At 40.2% G+C, this 19,608-nt stretch overlaps 1 protein-coding gene across 3 annotated transcripts in view; it reads left to right on the forward strand.

Annotated features, from left to right (window-relative positions):
• The first annotated feature begins 7,665 nt into the window (after positions 1–7,665).
• Positions 7,666–19,608, forward strand: part of ANKRD26 (ankyrin repeat domain containing 26) — a 99,786-nt gene continuing 87,843 nt past the window's right edge. For all 3 annotated transcript variants that reach the window (XM_066280250.1, XM_066280252.1, XM_066280251.1), the window contains exon 1: positions 7,666–8,030. In XM_066280250.1, coding sequence (XP_066136347.1) covers positions 7,807–8,030 — 224 coding nt within the window. In that variant the 5' untranslated portion in view covers positions 7,666–7,806. The remainder of the gene's footprint in view (positions 8,031–19,608) is intronic.

A 19,608-nucleotide genomic window follows, 5' to 3' on the forward strand; every position in this document is an offset into this window, starting at 1 on the left:
AATTTGTTGTTCCATTGATTCAGGAATCCATTGGTTGATTTTTGTATCTGACTGGGGTTTGAGCCTGCAATCTTGGCATATTGAGATGATGCACTAATCAGTGGTCCCCAACCTTTTTTGGGCCACAGACCGGTTTAATGTCAGAAAATATTTTCACAGACCAGCCTTTAGGGTGGGACGGATAAATGTATCACATGACCGAGACAAGCGTCAAGAGTGAGTCTTAGACAGATGAAACAGAGGTAATCTGGTCATTTTTAAAAAATAAAACATCATTCAGACTTAAATATAAATAAAACGGAAATAATGTAAGTTATTTACTCTTTCTCTGCGGACCAGTACCAAATGGCCCACGGACCAGTACCGGTCTGCGGCCAGGGTGTTAGGGACCACTGCACTATCCTACAGAGCTACCTGGCCAGGGCCTATATATTTTTATATAAAATTGGAATCATCTCATTCAAAAACTTTGTAACTTGCTTTTAAATTTAATGATACATCTTAAATAGTTTCCAGTATCTTTAAGTATCTTTCTGTAGTAACTTGTCACAAACTTTTTTTCCTTATTACAAAGGAATAAACCACTAAATAGGAAAAAAGTATAAGCAATATGGAAGTGTATAAAGAAGAAAGAAAAAATCCAGAGCTTAAATTAGAAAACCATGACTTCAACTGGCATCAACAACTAAACAATGGGAAGTTCTGAATTGGGACGGGCTTGGCAGCGTCTCCAAGGTGCCAGTTCCTGTCTCTCTCCTCCGCTATTTTTGGTAGCCTCATCTGCAAGCTTGTTCTCCCAGTGGTCACAAGATGACTTCCAGTGGCAATCAAGGTTGGACTACATATGTCATAAAAATCTGGTCCTGGCACTTTCTTGAAATTTTTAAATTCCACTTTCTCAGTAACAGGTTCTTGATTTACTGGGAAACCTTTTCCAGGAATCAGGGTGGGACGGTGGAAAGAGCATAAACTTTAGACTAACCCATGCCTGGATTAAATTGTGGCTTTTATGCCTATTAGCTATGTGACAGTGGTAACGCATGGAGTTCCATGAAGGTCCCTTGTCTCATCTCTCCATTGTTTCTCTCTTACAGACAAGGCACAATATAGAAGGATTTTAAAACTATTTTTAACCTGTGGATGTATCTAGCACTCTCTTAGCACTCATTGTCACCAGTATGAAAATTAGTGTAAACCCTCTAGACAACACCAACAAAGTAATATGTCTTCTCACAAGGAAGACAGAAATTCAATCACACATGTTATGAATTAGAGTTAAGAGATTAATTATAATAGAAGGACTCCACCCAGTGCTGTTTCTCCTTCTCCCTGCCCATTAATCCAGGGAAAAGGGCCAGTTGTCCCTGGAATGATGGAAAAAGAAGAGCCCTAGAAAGGTTTCCAGCTATTCCCTGAAGGATCTGTGACCCAATCAGACTTAGCCAGTTTTCTTCCTTCTGTTTTGTTAATACCTATCTGCTTATGCTAACAATTTGAGCCCCAATTTATTGCAAGTAATTTTTAAATTTTTCAGTTGTTGCTTACTCTAACTTCTGTCTCCTCCTCCACTGGCAGAGGAGTGAAAAGTACCCAGTAGCAAACTTCCCTCAAATAAAATAACACCCCCTATCTGTCCCCAGCTCCCCAACAAAAACAAAAGAAAAAATCTCCCAACATACAAGCCAGTGCTTGTACAGGAATGGGAAGGAGGAAGAGAAAGTGTACAAGTACTGAGCAGTAGATCTAACCTTTGTAGGAAGAGCTGTTGTGCCCACCAAAAATGGACATAGAACCATCAATTCCTTTACCCCATTAGAGAGAGCACGGTGAGGGGGCGCAGTGAGAAAGGGAGGAGAGGAGTTTGAAAAAGAGGTGATCAGGGGAAAGTATGCAATAGCAGGAAGCCCCTCATACTAGAAATCTCAGTCAGTAAAAATGGGCTGTAATTTATATATAACCCCTTTGACAAAGTTCTGTTGTCTCCTGAAGGAGGAGGCACAACCAATCCCAGGTAAGTCAACTAACAAACCATTTATAAGTTGTAGACATAATACTTCTTCACTCCAAACTACTTTAGTGTGTATTTTCTAAAATAAATGGAATAATCTTACATAATTGTAGTATAATAATCAAAATCAGGATTTCAAAATTGGTTCAATATTAATAATCTTAGATCTAATTCAGATTCTCCCAATTGTCTCAATAATATCCTTTATTTTGATTTATTTATTTATTTGTCTATTTATTTATTTTTAGAGAGAGGAAGAGAGAGAAACAGAGAGACAGGGAAAAAAATACTGATTTGTTGTCCCACTTATTTATGTTTTCATTGGCTGATTCTTGCATGTGCCCCGACCCGAGATTGAACCCATATCAGAACAATGCTCTAACCAACGAAAATACATGCCAGGGCCTCAATAATATTTTTTATAGTAAAATAAATAAATAAATAAATAAATACCTAAGGTGATATATAATTGTCCCGATTCTTTTTTTACCGAGTTTATTGAGGTGACATTAGTTAATAAAATTATATAGGTTTCAGGTGTATATTTCAATACACATCATCTATATATTGTATTGTGCATTCACTACCCCAATTTAAGTCTCCTTTCATCACCATTTATCCCTCCTTTACCCTCTTTTACCTCCCCTCACCTCCATTCCCCCTAGGAATCATCACATTGTTATCTGTGTCTATGAGTTGTTTGTTGGGTTTTTTTGCTTAATCCTTTTACCTTTTTAACTCAGCACCCCAACCATTTTCCCCTCTGATAGCTATAAGTCTGTTTGCTCTCTGTATCTATGAATCTGTTTCTATTTTGTTTGTTAATTTATTTTGTTCATTAGATTCCAAATATAAGTGAAATCATATGGTATTTGTCTTTCTCTGGCTGGCTTATTTCACTTCACATAATACTCTCTAAGCCCATTCATCTGATGCAAAATGTAAGCTTTCCTTCTTTCTTAAGCTGAGTAATATTCAATTGTGAAAATGTACCACAGATTTATTTTATCATTCATCTTCTGATAGATGGATTTGGGATGCTTCCAAATCTTGGCTACTGGAAATAACACTGCAATTAACACTGGGGTGCATATATTCTTTCAATTAGTGTTTCAATTAGTTTGTTTGGATATATTGCCAGAAGTAGAATAACTGAGTCACAAGACAGTTCTATTTTTAATTTTGGGGAGTAACTCCATACTGCTTTTCATAGTGGCTGCACCAATTTGCATTCCTACCAACAGTGCATGAGGGTTCCCTTTTCTCCACATCCTTGTCAACATTTGTCATTTGTAGATTTACTTATGATAGCTATTCTGGCAGGTATGAAGTGATATAGCATTGTGTTTTAATATGTACTTTTCTGATGAATAGTAATGGTGAGCATTTTTGTATATGTCTATATATATGGCTGTCTGAATGTTTTCTTTAGAGAAATTTTTATTCAGGTCCTCTTCCCATTTTTTAATTGGATTGTTTGTTTTTGTTGTTGTTGACTAGCATAAATTCTTTATAAATTTTTTATATTAATCCCTATCAGGTATACCATGAGTAAATATGTTCTCTATTTAGTAGGTTGTCTTTCCATTTTGTTGATACTTCCTTTGCTGGGCAAAATCTTTTTAGTTTTTGTTTGTTTGTTTTTGCTCCCCTTGTCTGAGGAGACATAACTTAAAATATTACTAAGATAAATGTCAGAGATTTTATTGCCTATATTATCTTCTAAGTATTTTATGGTTTTGAGTCATATCTTTAAGTCTTTAATCTATTTTGAGTTCATTTTTGTATATAATGTGTAAGAAATTGGTTTCGTTTCATTTTTTTACATGTATCTGTTCAATTTTCCCAGCACTATTTATTAAATAGACCATCTGTACCCTGTTGTACATTCTTGCTTTCTTTGTCACATATTGACTCTGCAGCCATGGGTTCATTTCTGGGCTTTCAATTTTGTTCTATTGCTCTATGTGCCTGTTTTTATGCCAGTACCATATTGTTCTGTTTAGCTTGATATCAAGTAGTATAATACCTACAATTTTCTTTATCTCAGGCTTGCTAAAGATAGTTGGGGTCTTTTATGGTTCCATATACATTTTTGGATTTTGTTCTAGTTTGGTGAAATACGTGACTGGTATTTTGATCGGCATTGTGTTTAGACTGAATGGGGCACTTCAAGGCTTTCTGCCACAGATAGAGCCTCAGGTGGGATGTGAGTTGGGTCCCCTGGGTATCAGGAATTCACCAAGGTGGGGAAGTGATGGTGACCAGGGTAATGTAGATTCAGATTTTTCCATGGATGGGAGGGTCCAACAACCAAAAAATGACACTGGCCTGACACTTGTGTTGGAAAAGGGCTCAAGAGAGTGATGGTGGTGGCTGTCCCCCAGTTTTTATCCTGAAACCACATAACTCAGTTTCTCGCCATACGTCTTTGGCCTCCCCCAAGCTGCTGTTTCTCTGCCAGAGCACAGGTGAGTGCCTGCAAGTGAGTGAGGATATATCTGGATCCTTTGAGTGGACACCTGGGCTTCCAACAGCATCCCATCTTACCTGGATGGACAAAATCCCTGCTGATTTCCACAGCCAGAGTTTGTGAGAGCTCCCTTTTTTGGCACTGGTGCTCTGTGCTGAGGAGCCTATTGTGGGGCTGGAACCTTTTCTCTAAAGTGGGGACTCCTGCAGCTAAAATATCCCTTCTGATTCTCAACCCCACACATGGCTGTAGAGCCAACCCCTTTCATGACTCTGCCTCTCCTATCAGTCTCAGCATGGCTGCTTCTTTATATAGGACTTCTGTTCAGCTAGTCTTCAGCTAATTCTCCAGGTAGATTGTTCTATAACTTAGTTGTAATTTTGATATTGTCATTGGAAGAGGCAAGCACAGCATTTACTAACCTCATCATCTTGACTGGAACTTTGTTAAAATTTTTAAATCTTGCTTTATAAGAGTTTCTGTTCTGTCTTTCTAGCTTAGCCTTTAAACAAAGGTTGGACTGAGGTTGTGTTCAGACCCGTCAGCCAGGCCTTCCACCCTGCTGGTGGATCTGTTTGTTGGCTGCAAGTACATTCAATGTTCAGGTCACTTCCAAGTCTGCCCTAGTTTTGCTTTCTCATGGACGTTTTGGATTTTCCTTTGTGCGTACTTGCAGGCGTTAGCAACCAGGGATGTGCAAATAAATGGCTTAACCAGTTTCAGTATCTGTTTTGCATTCCTCTGGGAAATCTGGAGTATTTGAAGCAGTTATCAAATCCAAATGGCTATCTGTCCTCCAGATTTCAGTGACATCCCTCGCTACTCCATCTGTTGTTTGCTTCAGACAGGACAACTGCAGGCTGGCAAACTCTGTTTGCTTTCCATGGAGATTAGCACTCTCACTATGCAGGTGAGTCCCCTCTGGAAGAGGCAACAAGGCCTGGCATGGATAGTGGAACCACAGCAACAGACTCACACTGTTCTTACCTGAACTTTAGTGTTTTTCATGAATAAACACTTCTTAGTTTGTTGTAGGTCTTCAGCAGATTTCCAGGGTGCTGAAATGGTTGTTTTAAAACAATTTTATCTGACGTTATAGTTGCTTTTTGAAAGTGGGGATGTATTGTCAACCTCTTCACCTTATCATCCTGAAAGTGAAACTCCCTGACTTATTCTTAATCACACTCCAACCAAAACAGTTTTGTAACAATGAACTTTGAAAGGACTTGTGAACTTTTCAAAGCTACCGTATGCAAGCATTTCACAGGTATACTACATTTATTAAGTTGATTGTTTTTGCCTGACCAGGTAGTGGCGCAGGGCATAGAGCGTCAGACTGGGATGCTGAGAACCCAGGTTTGAAACCCAGAGGTGGCTGGCTTGAGTGCCAGCTCATCCAGCTTGAGCTCGGGCCCACCAGCTCAAGTGCAGGGTCGTCAGCTTGAGCATGGGATCATAGACATGATCCCATAGTTTCTGGCTTGAGCTCAAAGGTTGTTGGCTTGAAGCGCAAGGTCATTGGCTTGAGCAAGGGGTCTCTGGCTCAGCAGCATCCCCACCCCACCCCGGGGTCAAGGCACATATGAGAAAGCAATCAATGAACAACTAATATGCCACAACAAAGAACTGATGCTTCTTAACTCTCTTCCTTTCTGTGTCTGTCTGTCTCTCTCTCTCTCTCTGTATCTCTGTCTCTCATATATACAAATATGCCATAGGGAGGGCAGGAGTGGGTTCTTATTTCTCATAAAACCTTGTTTGGTGAGTTTGATATGCACCTGTAGTTCTGGAAACAAAAAGGTTAGATGTCCCTCTTAGCTAATTACTGAAAAAAATTGGCTACTGAGATGAGGAAAAAACAGTTAAATGCTTTAAAAAAAATTAGCAGTTATTCAGTCCCTCTTGTTTGTATTTTACTTTTTTTAAAATAATACATCTTTCTGGTGAAATTTTTACTATATAGTCTGCCTTCCCTAAGAACCTACCAGAAACTGTTAACTTCTTCTGTTATAAAATTATATCTTAAGAAAGTTCTTCACTCTGTCAAATAAATACACAGATATAAAAACAATAATCATTAACAAAGTATAAAAAATATACCATCACAATAAAAAATGAAAAAGCCTCAGAAACAAATATATCAAAAAGTAGGAAGAGTTTACATGAGGAAAAGGCTACCAAAAGTTAATTGGGGACATAAATAAATTGAGGGACATAACATGTATCTGGGTACACTTATTCAAGGCACTAATTCTCAGTTAAAATTCTCAACCCAATTAAAATTAAAATCTCACAAGATTCATCTCAAATAATTTCGAGGTAAACATTGCCAGGAGAATACTGAAAAAGATGAGAGGAAAATTTGGATCTCTAATGTATAATAAAATGTTTTTAAAAGAAGTTAAAATACTGGAGTACTTTTGCAAGAAGTAGGTCATTCAATGAAACAGCAGAAAACCCAGACACAGAAAAAAGATACAGAGAATTTAATGTAAAATAAAGTGGTATATTAAACTAGGTGAGAAAAGACGTTTTGTGATATGTGAACAGCCATTTTTTAAAAAGGTATTAAATGTTACAGCATGCTTCTAAAAAAATCTTGGATTAAAATTTTAATTGGGGGAAATAAAAGTAAAGAAAATGAAAATGTATGACTGGGCCAAAGAGGAGGATAAAAATCAAGCAGGCAGAAATAAGCTTTCAATTCATCTGGAGAGGTGCATTTGTTTCTCACAAATTTCCACTTGTATACTATTTACTACAATTTCTGAAACCATGAAACACTTTTCTGTTGTTGCATCGCTCAATTCCCTGGAGATTGGCTGGGGCCCAGAAGGAAGTGGAAGAGAAATAAACTGAGGGACAAAAAGATTTGTTTTTGTTTTTTTTTCCTTTTTTAGAGGAGCTTTCAGGGGGATGAGGTCCCTGACGTAGGCAAAACATGGTTTTCCACAGGGGTGAGTCTAATGCGTCTAAATGTCTGGAAACAGTCAACTCCCTCCGACGTTGGAACGGAATCCAACGTCGGAGGGAGTTGCTTCCGACAAGCAACCGCTGAGATTTTGACTTCTGGATTTTGCATATGCGCTCTGAGAAATCTTTGGCCGTAGGGCCTTTGTGCGCACGCGCAGTGACGTGAGTTTGGGGGCGCAGGCGCAGTTGCGTTTGGAGGGGGGGCGTAGCTTGGTTACTTTGATATTGAGCTGAAAGATTTCAAACCTCGGAGCTTCCCTGTTGGGATGTTGTGGTGTGAGGCGGTTGGCTTATCTAGAGCAACAGTGTTGGGCTCAGGAAACAGCGAAAAACTGCCCTTAGGCTATCTGCGATGAAGAAGATTTTTGGATTTGGGAGTAGGAAGGGCGTGTTGCCCTTGGGCTCGCCCAGCAGCCCAGGGAGGAGCAGCGTGGGAGACAGAGAACCCGGGTACCACATCCAAGACAAAGATCTGGGGAAGATTCACAAAGCTGCCAGCGCGGGCAGCGTAGCAAAGGTGAAGCAGATTCTGTTGCTCCGAATAAATGGCGTAGATGATAGAGACAAGATGAACAGGTAATGGGGTTTGCGAGGGTCACCGGGAGGGGGCCGGCATACCTGGGAGGAGCCCTTAGAGCGCTCAGCTGCCTGGGTGTAGCTAAGTGGAGTTCAGCCCGCCTGTCACTTGTGCTTGGGTCTTAACCCTTCCGCGGGAGCTGGATGCTGCAGATTTTACGTGGGGTCTGTCGCTCAGGTCGCCTTTTTGAGCAGCAAAAACAAAACTTTAAGGACCCATTCATAATTCCCCTTATAGAGCACTTTGCTGACAATTTTAAAGTGATTTAAATATCAATAATAGAAGGGAAATTAAGTATATATTGCATTTTGTATTTGATGTTCACATTTTAAACCATATACTATATACTATAGAAAGTGCGTAATGAGAGAAATGGAATCTCATAATAGATTAACTTCTGGGCTAAAAATTCTTTGGATAAAATCCAATAACCATTTTGTATCAGTGTACACTGATGCATATATATATATATATATATATATATATTCTTTACTGAGGGACCTCAGAAGGGAACTGTGAATTAGGGAGATGGCTGTGGTCTTCCATAGGAAGACCCAATTTCTCAAAATGTGTGCTCTTCCTATATTTATCAATTTTACATAAATGAAATAAAAATATGGTTTAAAAATTTTGAATTACACATGCTATCTGTCTTTATGGTTGTAATGAAATTAAGAAAATTATTCTATGGTAGATAAAGATTTGCCCTTCTGTGTTATAAATTTCCACAGATTACTTGTTTACTAGTGCTGAGAAGACAGAGAAACAATTAGAACAGAACAGAAATGCCCAAACACCCAAATGACCAATGGACATAAAAAATATTTAGTGTCACCGGTAAATAAAAGAAAAAAAATTTACATTAAAAGAGAAGTGAAATACTTTTTTCCATCCACAAAGTTTGTGAAAATGACCAGTGATGGTACTTAGACTGCTATTAAAGTTTAAGTTCCTTTTGATTTTTCAAATAGGTGGTTTGTTTATAAATACCACATTAAAAAATATATTATTTTTACCCATTAATTCTATTTATCCTAAAATACCATTATAAAGTAATTAGATGAATTGCAGACAATCTTTTCAGCATTGTTTAAAATAGTGTATTAAGAGCTCATATAAGTGGATTTTAGTTAAAATTGCAGTGTATCCATAGGGTAAAATAATATGTGACCACTGATAGAAAATAGATATATATTGAAATGCAAAGGTGTACTTTGTTTTTTGTTTGTTTGTTTTGTGACAGACAGAGGGAGGGACAGATAAGGACAGGCGGACAGACAGGCGGAGAGAGATGAGAAGCATCAATTCTTCCTTGCTGCACCTTAGTTCATTGATTGCTTTCTCATATGTGCCTTGGGCAAGGGCTACAGCAGAGAGAGTGACCCCTTGCTCAAGCCAGAGACCTTGGGCTTCAAGCCAGCAACGTTTGGGCTCAAGCCAGTGACCATGGGGTCTTGTCTATGATCCCACGCTCGAGCCAGTGATCCCACGCTCAAGCTAGTGAGCCCGCTTTCAAGCTGATGAGCCCGCACTTCAGGTGGCAACCTTGGAGTTTTTTTTTAATTAACTTTAATTTATTGTGTTAACATAGATTCTAGTGTTGCCCCGAATGCATCCTCGCTCCCCCCCCCCCCCGTATTCCCATCAACATCTCCTTTGCCCCCTCCCCATAGCGCCCTCCTTCCTTCCCTTAAGGTTTATCCCATCCTATCATCTCCCTTCCATCTACTCTCTTCCTCGGGTCCCATTGATCTCTCCACTGTCTCAATTCTGTTCCTCAGTTCACATTGTTCATTGGATTCCTCAAATGAGTGAGGTCATATGATATTTTTCTTTTTCTGCCTGGCTTATTTCACTTAACATAATAGTTTCCAGGTCCATCCATGTTGTCCCAAAAGGTAAGATTTCCTTATTTTTCATGGCCCCAAGTATTCCATTGTATATATATATGTACCACTACTTTTTTAATCCACTCGTCCACTGACAGACACTTGGGCTGTTTACAGATCTTCACTATTGTGAACAATGCTGCCATAAATATAGAGGTGCATTTCTCCTTTTGGAACAGTGCTATGGTGTTCTTGGGGTATATTCCTAAAAGTGAGATCGCTGGGTCAAAAGGCAGTTACATTTTTAACTTTTTGAGGAATCTCCATACTGTTTTCCATAGTGGCTGCACCAGTCTGCATTCCCACCAGCAGTGCAGGAGGGTTCCCACACCATCGCCAGCACTTATTCTGTGTTGTTTTGTTGATGAGCATCATTCTGACTGGTGTAAGGTGATATCTCATTGTGGTTTTAATTTGTATTTCTCTAATGATTAGTGATGTTGAGCATATTTTCATATGCCTATTGGCCATGTGTATATCCTCTTTGGAGAAGTGTCTATTTATTTCTTTTGCCCATTTTTTGATTGGATTGTTTATTTTCCTGGTGTTGAGTATTACAAGTTCTTTATAAATTTTGGCTATTAACCCCTTATCAAACATATTGTCGAATATGTTCTCCCATTGTGTGGTTTGTCTTTTTATTCTGTTCTTATTGTCTTTAGCTGTGCAAAAGCATTTTAGGTTGATATAGTCCTATTTGTTTATTCTGTCTTTTATTTCACTTGCCCGTGGAGATAAATCAGCAAATATATCGCTGCGAGAGACGTCGGAGAGCTTACTGCCTATGTTTTCTTCTAAGATGTTTATGGTTTCACGGCTTACATTTAAGTCTTTTATCCATTTTGAGTTTATTTTTGTGAATGGTGTAAGTTGGTGGGCTAGTTTCATTCTTTTGCAGGTAGCTGTCCAATGTTCCCAAAACCCTTTGTTGAAGAAGCTGTCTTTATTCCATTGTATGCTCTTACCTTCTTTGTCAAATATCATTGTCCATAAAAGTGTGGGTTTATTTCTGGGTTCTCTGTTCTATTCCGTTGATCTATATGCCTGTTCTTATGCCAGTACCAGGCTGTTTTGAGTACAGTGGCCTAGTAGTATAACTTGATATCCAGAAGTGTGATACCTCCCACTTTATTCTTCCTTTTTAAGATTGCTGAGGCTATTCGTGTTCTCTTTTGGTTCCATATAAATTTTTGGAATATGTGTTCTATATCTTTGAAGTATGCCATTGGTATTTTAATTGGTATTGCATTGAATTTATAAATTGCTTTGGGTAATATAGACATTTTAATGATGTTTATTTTTCCTAACCATGAGCAAAGTATATACTTCCACTTGTTTGTATCTTCCTTTTATCAATGTTTTATAATTTTCCAAGTACAAGTCTTTAATCTCCTTGATTAAATTTACTCCTAGGTACTTTATTTTTTTGTTGTTGTTGCAATAGTGAAGGGGATTGTTTACTTAATTTCTCTTTCTGACAGTTCATTGTTGGTGTATAAAAATGCCTCTGATTTCTGAGTATTAATTTTATATCCTGCCATCTTGCTGAATTCGTTTATCAGGTCCAGTAGTTTTTTGACTGAGACTTAGGGTTTTCTATATACAATATCATATCATCTGTAAATAATGATAGTTTTACTTCTTCTTTTCCAATTTGATGCCTTTTATTTCTTCTTGTTGTCTGATTGCTGTGGCTAGGACTTACAGAACTATGTTGAATAAGAGTGGTAAAGGGGACACCCCTGCCTTGTTCCTGATCTTAAGGGGATTGCTTTTAATTTTTGCCCATTGAGTATGATGTTGGCTGTGAGTTTGTCATAGATGACCTTTATCATGTTGAGGTATGTTTCCTGTATTCCCACTTTGTGAGAGTTTTGATCATGAATGGGTGCTGGATTTTATCAAATGCTTTTTCTGCATCTATTGAAATTATCATGTAGTTTTGTCCTTCCTTTTATTTATGTGATGAATCACATTGATTGATTTGCGAATATTGTACCAGCCTTGCCTCCCCAGAATAAATCCCACTTGATCATGGTATATGGTTTTTTTCATATATTGCTGGATCCGGTTTGCTAATATTTTGTTGAGGATTTTAGCATCTAAATTCATCATGGATATTGGCCTATAATTTTCTTTCTTTGTGTTGTCTTTGCCTAGTTTTGGAATCAGAATTATGCTCGCCTCATAAAAGGAGCTTGGAAGTCTTCTTTCCTCTTGAATTTTTTGAAATATCATGAGAAGGATAGGAGTTAGTTCTTCTTTGAATATTTGGTAGAAGTCACTTGTGAAGCCATCAGGCCCAGGACTTTTCTTTGTTGGGAGTTTTTTGATAACTGTTTTGATCTCATCTGTTGTAATCAAACTGTTTAGGTATTCTGATTATTCCAGATTGATTTTTGGAAGATTATATGTTTCAAGGAATTTGTCCATTTTATCTAGATTGTCTAGTTTTTTGGCATACAGTTCTTCATAGTATTTTCTTACAATATTTTGTATTTCTGTTGTGTCAGTTGTTATTTCTCCACTCTCATTTCTTATTTTATTTATTTGAGTCCCCTCTCCTTTTTTTTTTTTTTTTTTTTTTTTTTTTTTTGATGAGTCTGGTCTTGTTTATCTTTTCAAATAACCAACTCCTGGTTTCATTGATCCTCTGTATTGTTTCTTTAGCCTCTATGTCATTTATTTCCGCTCTGATCTTTATTATTTCCTTCCTTCTACTACCTCTTGGCTTTACTTGCTGTTCTCTTTATATTTCTTTTAGATGCAGGGTTAAGTTGTTTATTTGAGCTTTTTTCTAGCTTCTTAAGGAATGCCTGTAATGCTATGAACTTCCATCTCAGTACTGATTTTGCTGTGTCCCATAAATTTTGAGTTGTATGCTCATTATCATTGGTTTCTTGGAATTTTTTTATTGTTTTGATCTCATTGTTAACCTATTTGTTATTTAATAACATGCTATTTAGTTTTCAAGTGTTTGAGTATTTTTGAGTTCTTCTGTTGTGGTTGATTTCTAGTTTCATGCCATTGTGATCAGAAAAAATGCTTGATATGATTTCAATCTTCTTAAATTTGTCGAGACCACTTTTGTGCCCTAATATGTGGTTTATCCTAGAGAATATACCATGAGCACTTGAAAAGAATGTATATTCTGCTCCTTTAGGGTGAAAGGTTCTGAAGATATCTATTAAATCTAGTTGATCTAGTGTGTCCTTTAAGTCTGCTGTTTCTTTGTTAATTTTCTTTCTTGAGGATCTATCTAGTGATGTTAGTGGGGTATTGAAATGCCTACTATTATAGTAGTGCTGTTGATCTCACCCTTTATACCCATCAAGGTCTGCTTTGTGTATTTAGGTGCTCCTCCTATATTAGGTGCATAGATATTTATAATGGGTATACCTTCCTGTTGGATTGCTCCCTTTGTCATTATGTAGTGACCGCTTTTATCTCTTACTATAGCCTTTGTTTTAAAGTCCATTTTGTCTGATATAAGTATTGCTGCCCAAGCTTTTTTTTTTTATTTCCATCTGTATGAAATATTTTTTTCCATCATTTTACCTTCAGTCTATGTGCTTCTTTTGTTTTAAGGTGTGTCTCTTGTAGACAACATATGTATGGGTCCCGTTGTCTTATCCACACAGCTACCCTATGTCTTTTGATTGGATCATTTAATCCATTTACATTTAAGGTTATTATTGATATGTAGTTGTTTATTGCCATTTTATTCTTTAAAGCTGTATTCATTTTTTGCTATATTCTTTTCCCCCTTTGTTTACAACAGGCACCTTAACATTTCTTGCAGCATTGGTTTGGTAGTAATGAGTTCTTTGAGGTTTATTTTTTGGTCTGGGAAGCTTTTTATTTCTCCTTCAATTTTAAACGATAGCCTTGCTGGATAAAGAAGTCTTGGTTGTAAGCTCTTGTTCTGCATTACTTTGAATATTTCTTGCCATTCCCTTCTGGCCTCAAGTGTTTCTGTTGAGAAGTCAGAAGTCATCCTTATGGGGGCTCCTTTGTAGGTGATAGCCTTTTTTTCTCTAGCAGCTTTTAATATTTTCTCTTTATCACTTAGCTTTGGTATTTTAATTATGATGTGTCTTGGTGTTGATTTCTTTGGGTTTCGTTTTAATGGAATTCTCTGGGCTTCTTGAACTTGTGTGACTTTTTCCTGCATCAATTTAGGGAAGTTTTCAACTATGATTTGATTGAACAAAGTCTCTATCTCTTCTTTCTCTTTTTCTTCAGGAACCCCTGTGATGCGGATGTTATTTCTCTTCATGTTGTCACAGAGCTCTCTTAGAGTTTCCTCAGACTTTTTGAGTCTTTTTTTTTTCTGCTCTGCTTCTGTGCCTTCATTTATCTTGTCCTCTAACTCCTGATTCAATCCTCAGCTTCATCCATCCTGCTTTTAATTCCCTCCATTGTGGTCTTCTAATGTCTTTGAGCATCCTAACAATCATTATTTTAAACTCTGCATCTGGTAACTTGGTTAATCTTACTCATTCAAGTCCCTTTCTGGGTATTGCTCTTGATTCATTTGTGTTGCATTTCTCTGCCTTTCCATTTTGTCTTTGTATAAGAACGGTGTGGCCTCTGGGGTCCAATGGGTGTCGGCTTTGTGTTCCCTAGGTGTGGTCTGTCTGAAGGCCCACCACCTCCTCTGCAAATGCCTCCGGCATTCAGGTATAGGTGTAGCTGGTGCCGGCCCGCTGTGGCTGTCACTGCGGTTTTTGCCTCTCCTCCACGGGAGGGGCTGTGTTCACGTGCCTGAGCCTACAAGCCTCAGCTGGCCTCGGTCTTCGTCCCATACCCACGGGTGGGGCTGTGCGCCACGTCTGGGACTGCAAACCTTGGCACCTTGGGCAGGTCTGTGCACCTATGCTCAGCTACTGGTGTCCGCCTGTTCCCGGGCTTTTGCCCTGCCCCCGCAGGCGGAGCTGTGCTGGCAAGTCCGGTCGCTAGCCCAGGTTCCACAGGCGAGACTGGACTGTTGGCCTGCGCTCAACCTGGGGTCTCTGCAGTTCCCAGGCTTTCACCTTTGCCCTGCGGGCGGGATTGCAGGTGGGACCGCTCTTGCTCCCCTGGCCCTGCAGCTTGGCTGGACCGCTTTCCTTCATCCCCTCCGCCCCTGCCCTGCGAGACTGAGCTCACGCTGGGCCTCAGTTGTGGCCGCGAGGCTTCCGCCCCCACTGATGGGACCACGCTTTCACGTCCTGCCTCCTCCGCCCTCCCCGCACACCCTCAGCAGTGTGGGTGGGGGTGCTGTAGCTCAGACCTAAGCACTTAATACTGTATTCCTGAAGGCTCCTTCCTTCTAAGTGGCTCTGCTCTGAGTGCTGGGGGAGAGCTTGTTTGGCTGGTGTCCTGCTTCCCTTTGCTGGTATTGCTGTTTCCAAGGGAAATATTTTCTTCAGATTTGGGGAGTGACTCAGCCCAGGGGTTAGGGTGGCTGTTCCTCAAAGTGTTTCTCCCTGTGCCTCCTGGATTATACTCCCTTTCGGTTGCTCCGGTCCTCTCCTCTCTCCTGTCCCCTGGAGCCCCAGGTGGGTGGTTGTGAGAGAGGTTTTCTGCACGGTTCCTTTAAGAATAATCCTGGGTCTGAGAAATCAGTCTCTTTCTCACAACCAGTATCCTGACTTGTTTTGCAGCTAAATACTGCCCATAGGCTTCTTGTAGGTTCTAGGGCAAGGGTCCCCAAACGTTTTACACAGGGGGCCAGTTCACTGTCCCTCAGACCATTGGAGGGCTGGACTATAAGAAAAACTATGGGCCCTGGCCGGTTGGCTCAGCGGTAGAGCGTCGGCCTGGCGTGCGGGAGACCTGGGTTCGATTCCCAGCCAGGGCACATAGGAGAAGTGCCCATTTGCTTCTCCAGCCCCCCCCCTCCTTCCTCTCTGTCTCTCTCTTCCCCTCCTGCAGCCGAGGCTCCATCGGAGCAAAGATGGCCCTGGCGCTGGGGATGGCTCCTTGGCCTCTGCCCCAGGCACTAGAGTGGCTCTGGTCGCGGCAGAGCGACGCCCCGGAGGGGCAGAGCATCGCCCCCTTGTGGGCAGAGCGTAGCCCCTGGTGGGCATGCCGGGTGGATCCCGGTTGGGCGCATGCGGGAGTCTGTCTGACTGTCTCTCCCCATTTCCAGCTTCAGAAAAATACAAAAAAAAAACAAAAAAAAACTATGAACAAATCCCTATGTACACTGCACATATCTTATTTTAAAGTAAAAAAACAAAATAAGAACAAATACAATATTTAAAATAAAGAACAAGTAAATTTAAATCTGCAAACTGACCAGTATTTCAATGGGAACTATGCTCCTCTCACTGACCACCAATGAAAGAGGTGCCCCTTCCGGAAGTGCAGTGGGGGCCAGATAAATGGCCTCGGGACCGCATGCGACCCACGTGCTGTAGTTTGGGGACCCCTGCTCTAGGGCTTCAGGCTGGAGCTTTGTTCCTGGGGCTCAGGACCCTCCCCTCTCTGCTAAACTCACTTCCCACCACATGAGTCTCTCCAGGCTACTGTTCGCACCCGGGAGCTGGGCAGCCCTCTCTACGTTTCCGCTTTTCCCTCCAGTATCAGTGTGGCTTCTTCAGTGTTCCTTGGTTAAAGAGTCCTCTTAGTTTAGTCCAAAGTTGGTTTTTCCAGATGATGGTTCTTAAAATTAAGTTGTAATCCACTTTGGTTCTGGGAGGTGGAAGTTGGTACATCAGCCTACTCCATCACCATCTTGCCGCCTGACCTTGGGGTTTTGAACCTGGGTCCTCTGTGTCCCAATCCAATGCTTTATCTACTGCACCACTGCCTGGTCAGGCCAAAGAGGTACTGTACTTTGAAAGATCAGAAAAGGAGACAAAAATTAGTTTGATTATACATACACACAGACTACACTCTCATCATAGCCAAAAATATGTGGAAAATGTGATAAAATTTATTTCTGAACATTTGTATTGTCAGTGAAATTTTCTCTTTTTAAAAATCTGATTTCTACAATAAACATGTTTAGAAATTCTAGTAAAAGTTTATGATGAGTGAAATAATCCTGGGGAAGAGCAGTCATATGGTATTGCACAGATAAAAATAATTTACTTTCTCTTCTTTTAATTTTTTAAGATTTATACCTTTTGACAATTTTTAGCCTCTTCTGAAATAAAGGGAATTTTTTTTGTGCCTGTAGCATTTCTGTATATATTTATATACCTATGGTTTTTTTATTTTATATAGCTTTATTACATAAAATATATAAATGATTATAGATTGCCCTGACCAGTCTGCTCAATGGTAAAGCATCAGCCCTACATTTGATGTCACGGGTTTTATTTTTGATGAGGGCACACATAAGAAGTGACCATCTTTTTTCTCTCCCTCTCCACCTCATGCAGCCATGGTTCGATTCATTAGAGCGCATCGGCCCAGGCACTGAGGATGGCTCTGTGGAGCCTCCACCTCAGATGCTAAAAATAGCTCAGTTACCAGTGTGGCCCCAGATGGGCAGAGCATCTGCCCCAGATGGGTTGCTGGGTGGATCCCAGTCAGAGTGTATGCTGGAGTCTGTCTATCTCCCCTCCTCTCACTTGGAAAAAAAGAAGAGAAGGAAGAGGAAGAAGAAAAATGATTATAGATTTATCATTTAGGTTGTGTTCTTATAGAAATAAAACAACAGGCCCTGGCCGGTTGGCTCAGCGGTAGAGCGTCGGCCTAGCGTGCGGAGGACCCGGGTTCGATTCCCGGCCAGGGCACACAGGAGAAGCGCCCATTTGCTTCTCCACCCCTCCGCCGCACCTTCCTCTCTGTCTCTCTCTTCCCCTCCCGCAGCTGAAGCTCCATTGGAGCAAAAATGGCCCGGGCGCTGGGGATGGCTCTGTGGCCTCTGCCTCAGGCACTAGAGTGGCTCTGGTCGCAACATGGCGACGCCCAGGATGGGCAGAGCATCACCCCCTGGTGGGCAGAGCATTGCCCCATGGTGGGCGTGCCGGGTGGATCCCGGTCGGGCACATGCGGGAGTCTGTCTGACTGTCTCTCCCTGTTTCCAGCTTCAGAAAAATGCAAAAGAAAAAGCAAAAATAAAAATAAAAAATAAAATAAAACAACAAAAATAAGAACTATAAGTGATTATTACTATTGAAGAAGTATGGCTTTACTTTATAAAAGTTTTCTTTAAAAATAATGAACTCTCCAACTATATTTATTCATTGTTTCTATTTATTCTTGAAATATAACCTGAATACCTATGTAACAGATAAGACCCTTTCAACCTATTTCTCAGCCTTTTTCATCCTTTAAAACTTGATGTTGCCACCTGACCAGGTGGTGGCACAGTTGATAGAGCGTTGGACTGGGATGCGGAAGGACCCAGGTTCAAGATCCCGAGGTTGCCAGCTTGAGTGCCGGCTCATCTGGTTTGAGCAAAGCTCACTAGCTTGGACCCAAGGTCACTGGCTCGAGCAAGGGGTTACTTGGTCTGCTGAAGGCCCATGGTCAAGGCACATATGAGAAAGCAGTCAATGAACAACTAAGGTGATGCAATGAAAAACTGATGATTGATGCTTCTCATCTCTCTCTGTCCCTGTCTGTCTATCCCTATCTATCCCTCTCTCTGACTTTCTCTCGCTGTCTCTGTTAAAAAAAAAATCAAAACTTGATGTTGCCCAGTATGAGCAAAATGAAAATTTTTAAATGGAAGTATTAGGACCTAACACAGTTGAAATTTTTTCTCCCTTATTTCAAACAAAACTTTTTTGAAAGGTAGGAAATTGCAAAAGATATCATTTACTTGCACTTTTGAAAATGTATAATAGTATTAAATACTAATATTGATCATTGGAATTATCTGATTTCATACAATCTTTAAATCTAAATATTGAATAAAATAAGCCATCTGTATTCATTTGCATCCCGAGTTTTCCTTTGGCTTAACGTTTCTTCAATATTAAAGTAAAATTTACTTTAAAAATTCTTGTCCTGGCCGGTTGGCTCAGTGGTAGAGCGTCGGCCTGGCATGCAGGAGTTCCGGGTTCAATTCCCAGCCAGGGCACGCAGGAGAAGCACCCATCTGCTTCTCCACCCTCCTCCTCTCCTTCCTCTCTATCTCTCTCTTCCCCTCCTGCAGCCAAGGCTCCATTGGAGCAAAGTCGGCCCGGGCACTGAGGTTGGCTCCATGGCCTCTGCCACAGGCGCTAGAATGGCCCTGGTTGCAATAGAGTAACGACTCAGATGGGCAGAGCATCGCCCCCTGGTGGGCATGCCGGGTGGATCCTGGTTGGGCTCCTGCTGGAGTCTGTCTGACTGCCTCCCTGTTTCCAACTTCAAAAAAATACAAAAAAAAAAAAAAATCCTTTCCTATTTTGTTATTTTAGTTCTTTTTCCCCATAATGCTTTGAAGAACTAAAAGTGATTTAAATGCCAACTATATGACTAGAACTGCAAAAGGTCTGTTGTACTTACCATTATTTCACTTAATGTGAGGCACTATGGATGGTATGATGCCCAATATTTTTAATAACAGTAAGAATTTTTTTAACTGCTGCCAATTATAATCATAAGACATTCTGTATTAAATATTGCATTCCAATTTCAAAGAGGTTCAAGTGTGAGAATATAAGCATCTTAGAATCATTGAAATACCATATTCTTTCTGACCCTTAAAACATGTCTGCAAAGTAAGTATAATAATATCATTTTACTGAGTTGAAAT

Source organism: Saccopteryx bilineata, chromosome 5 (assembly GCF_036850765.1).
Source record: "Saccopteryx bilineata isolate mSacBil1 chromosome 5, mSacBil1_pri_phased_curated, whole genome shotgun sequence".
NCBI lineage: Eukaryota > Metazoa > Chordata > Mammalia > Chiroptera > Emballonuridae > Saccopteryx > Saccopteryx bilineata.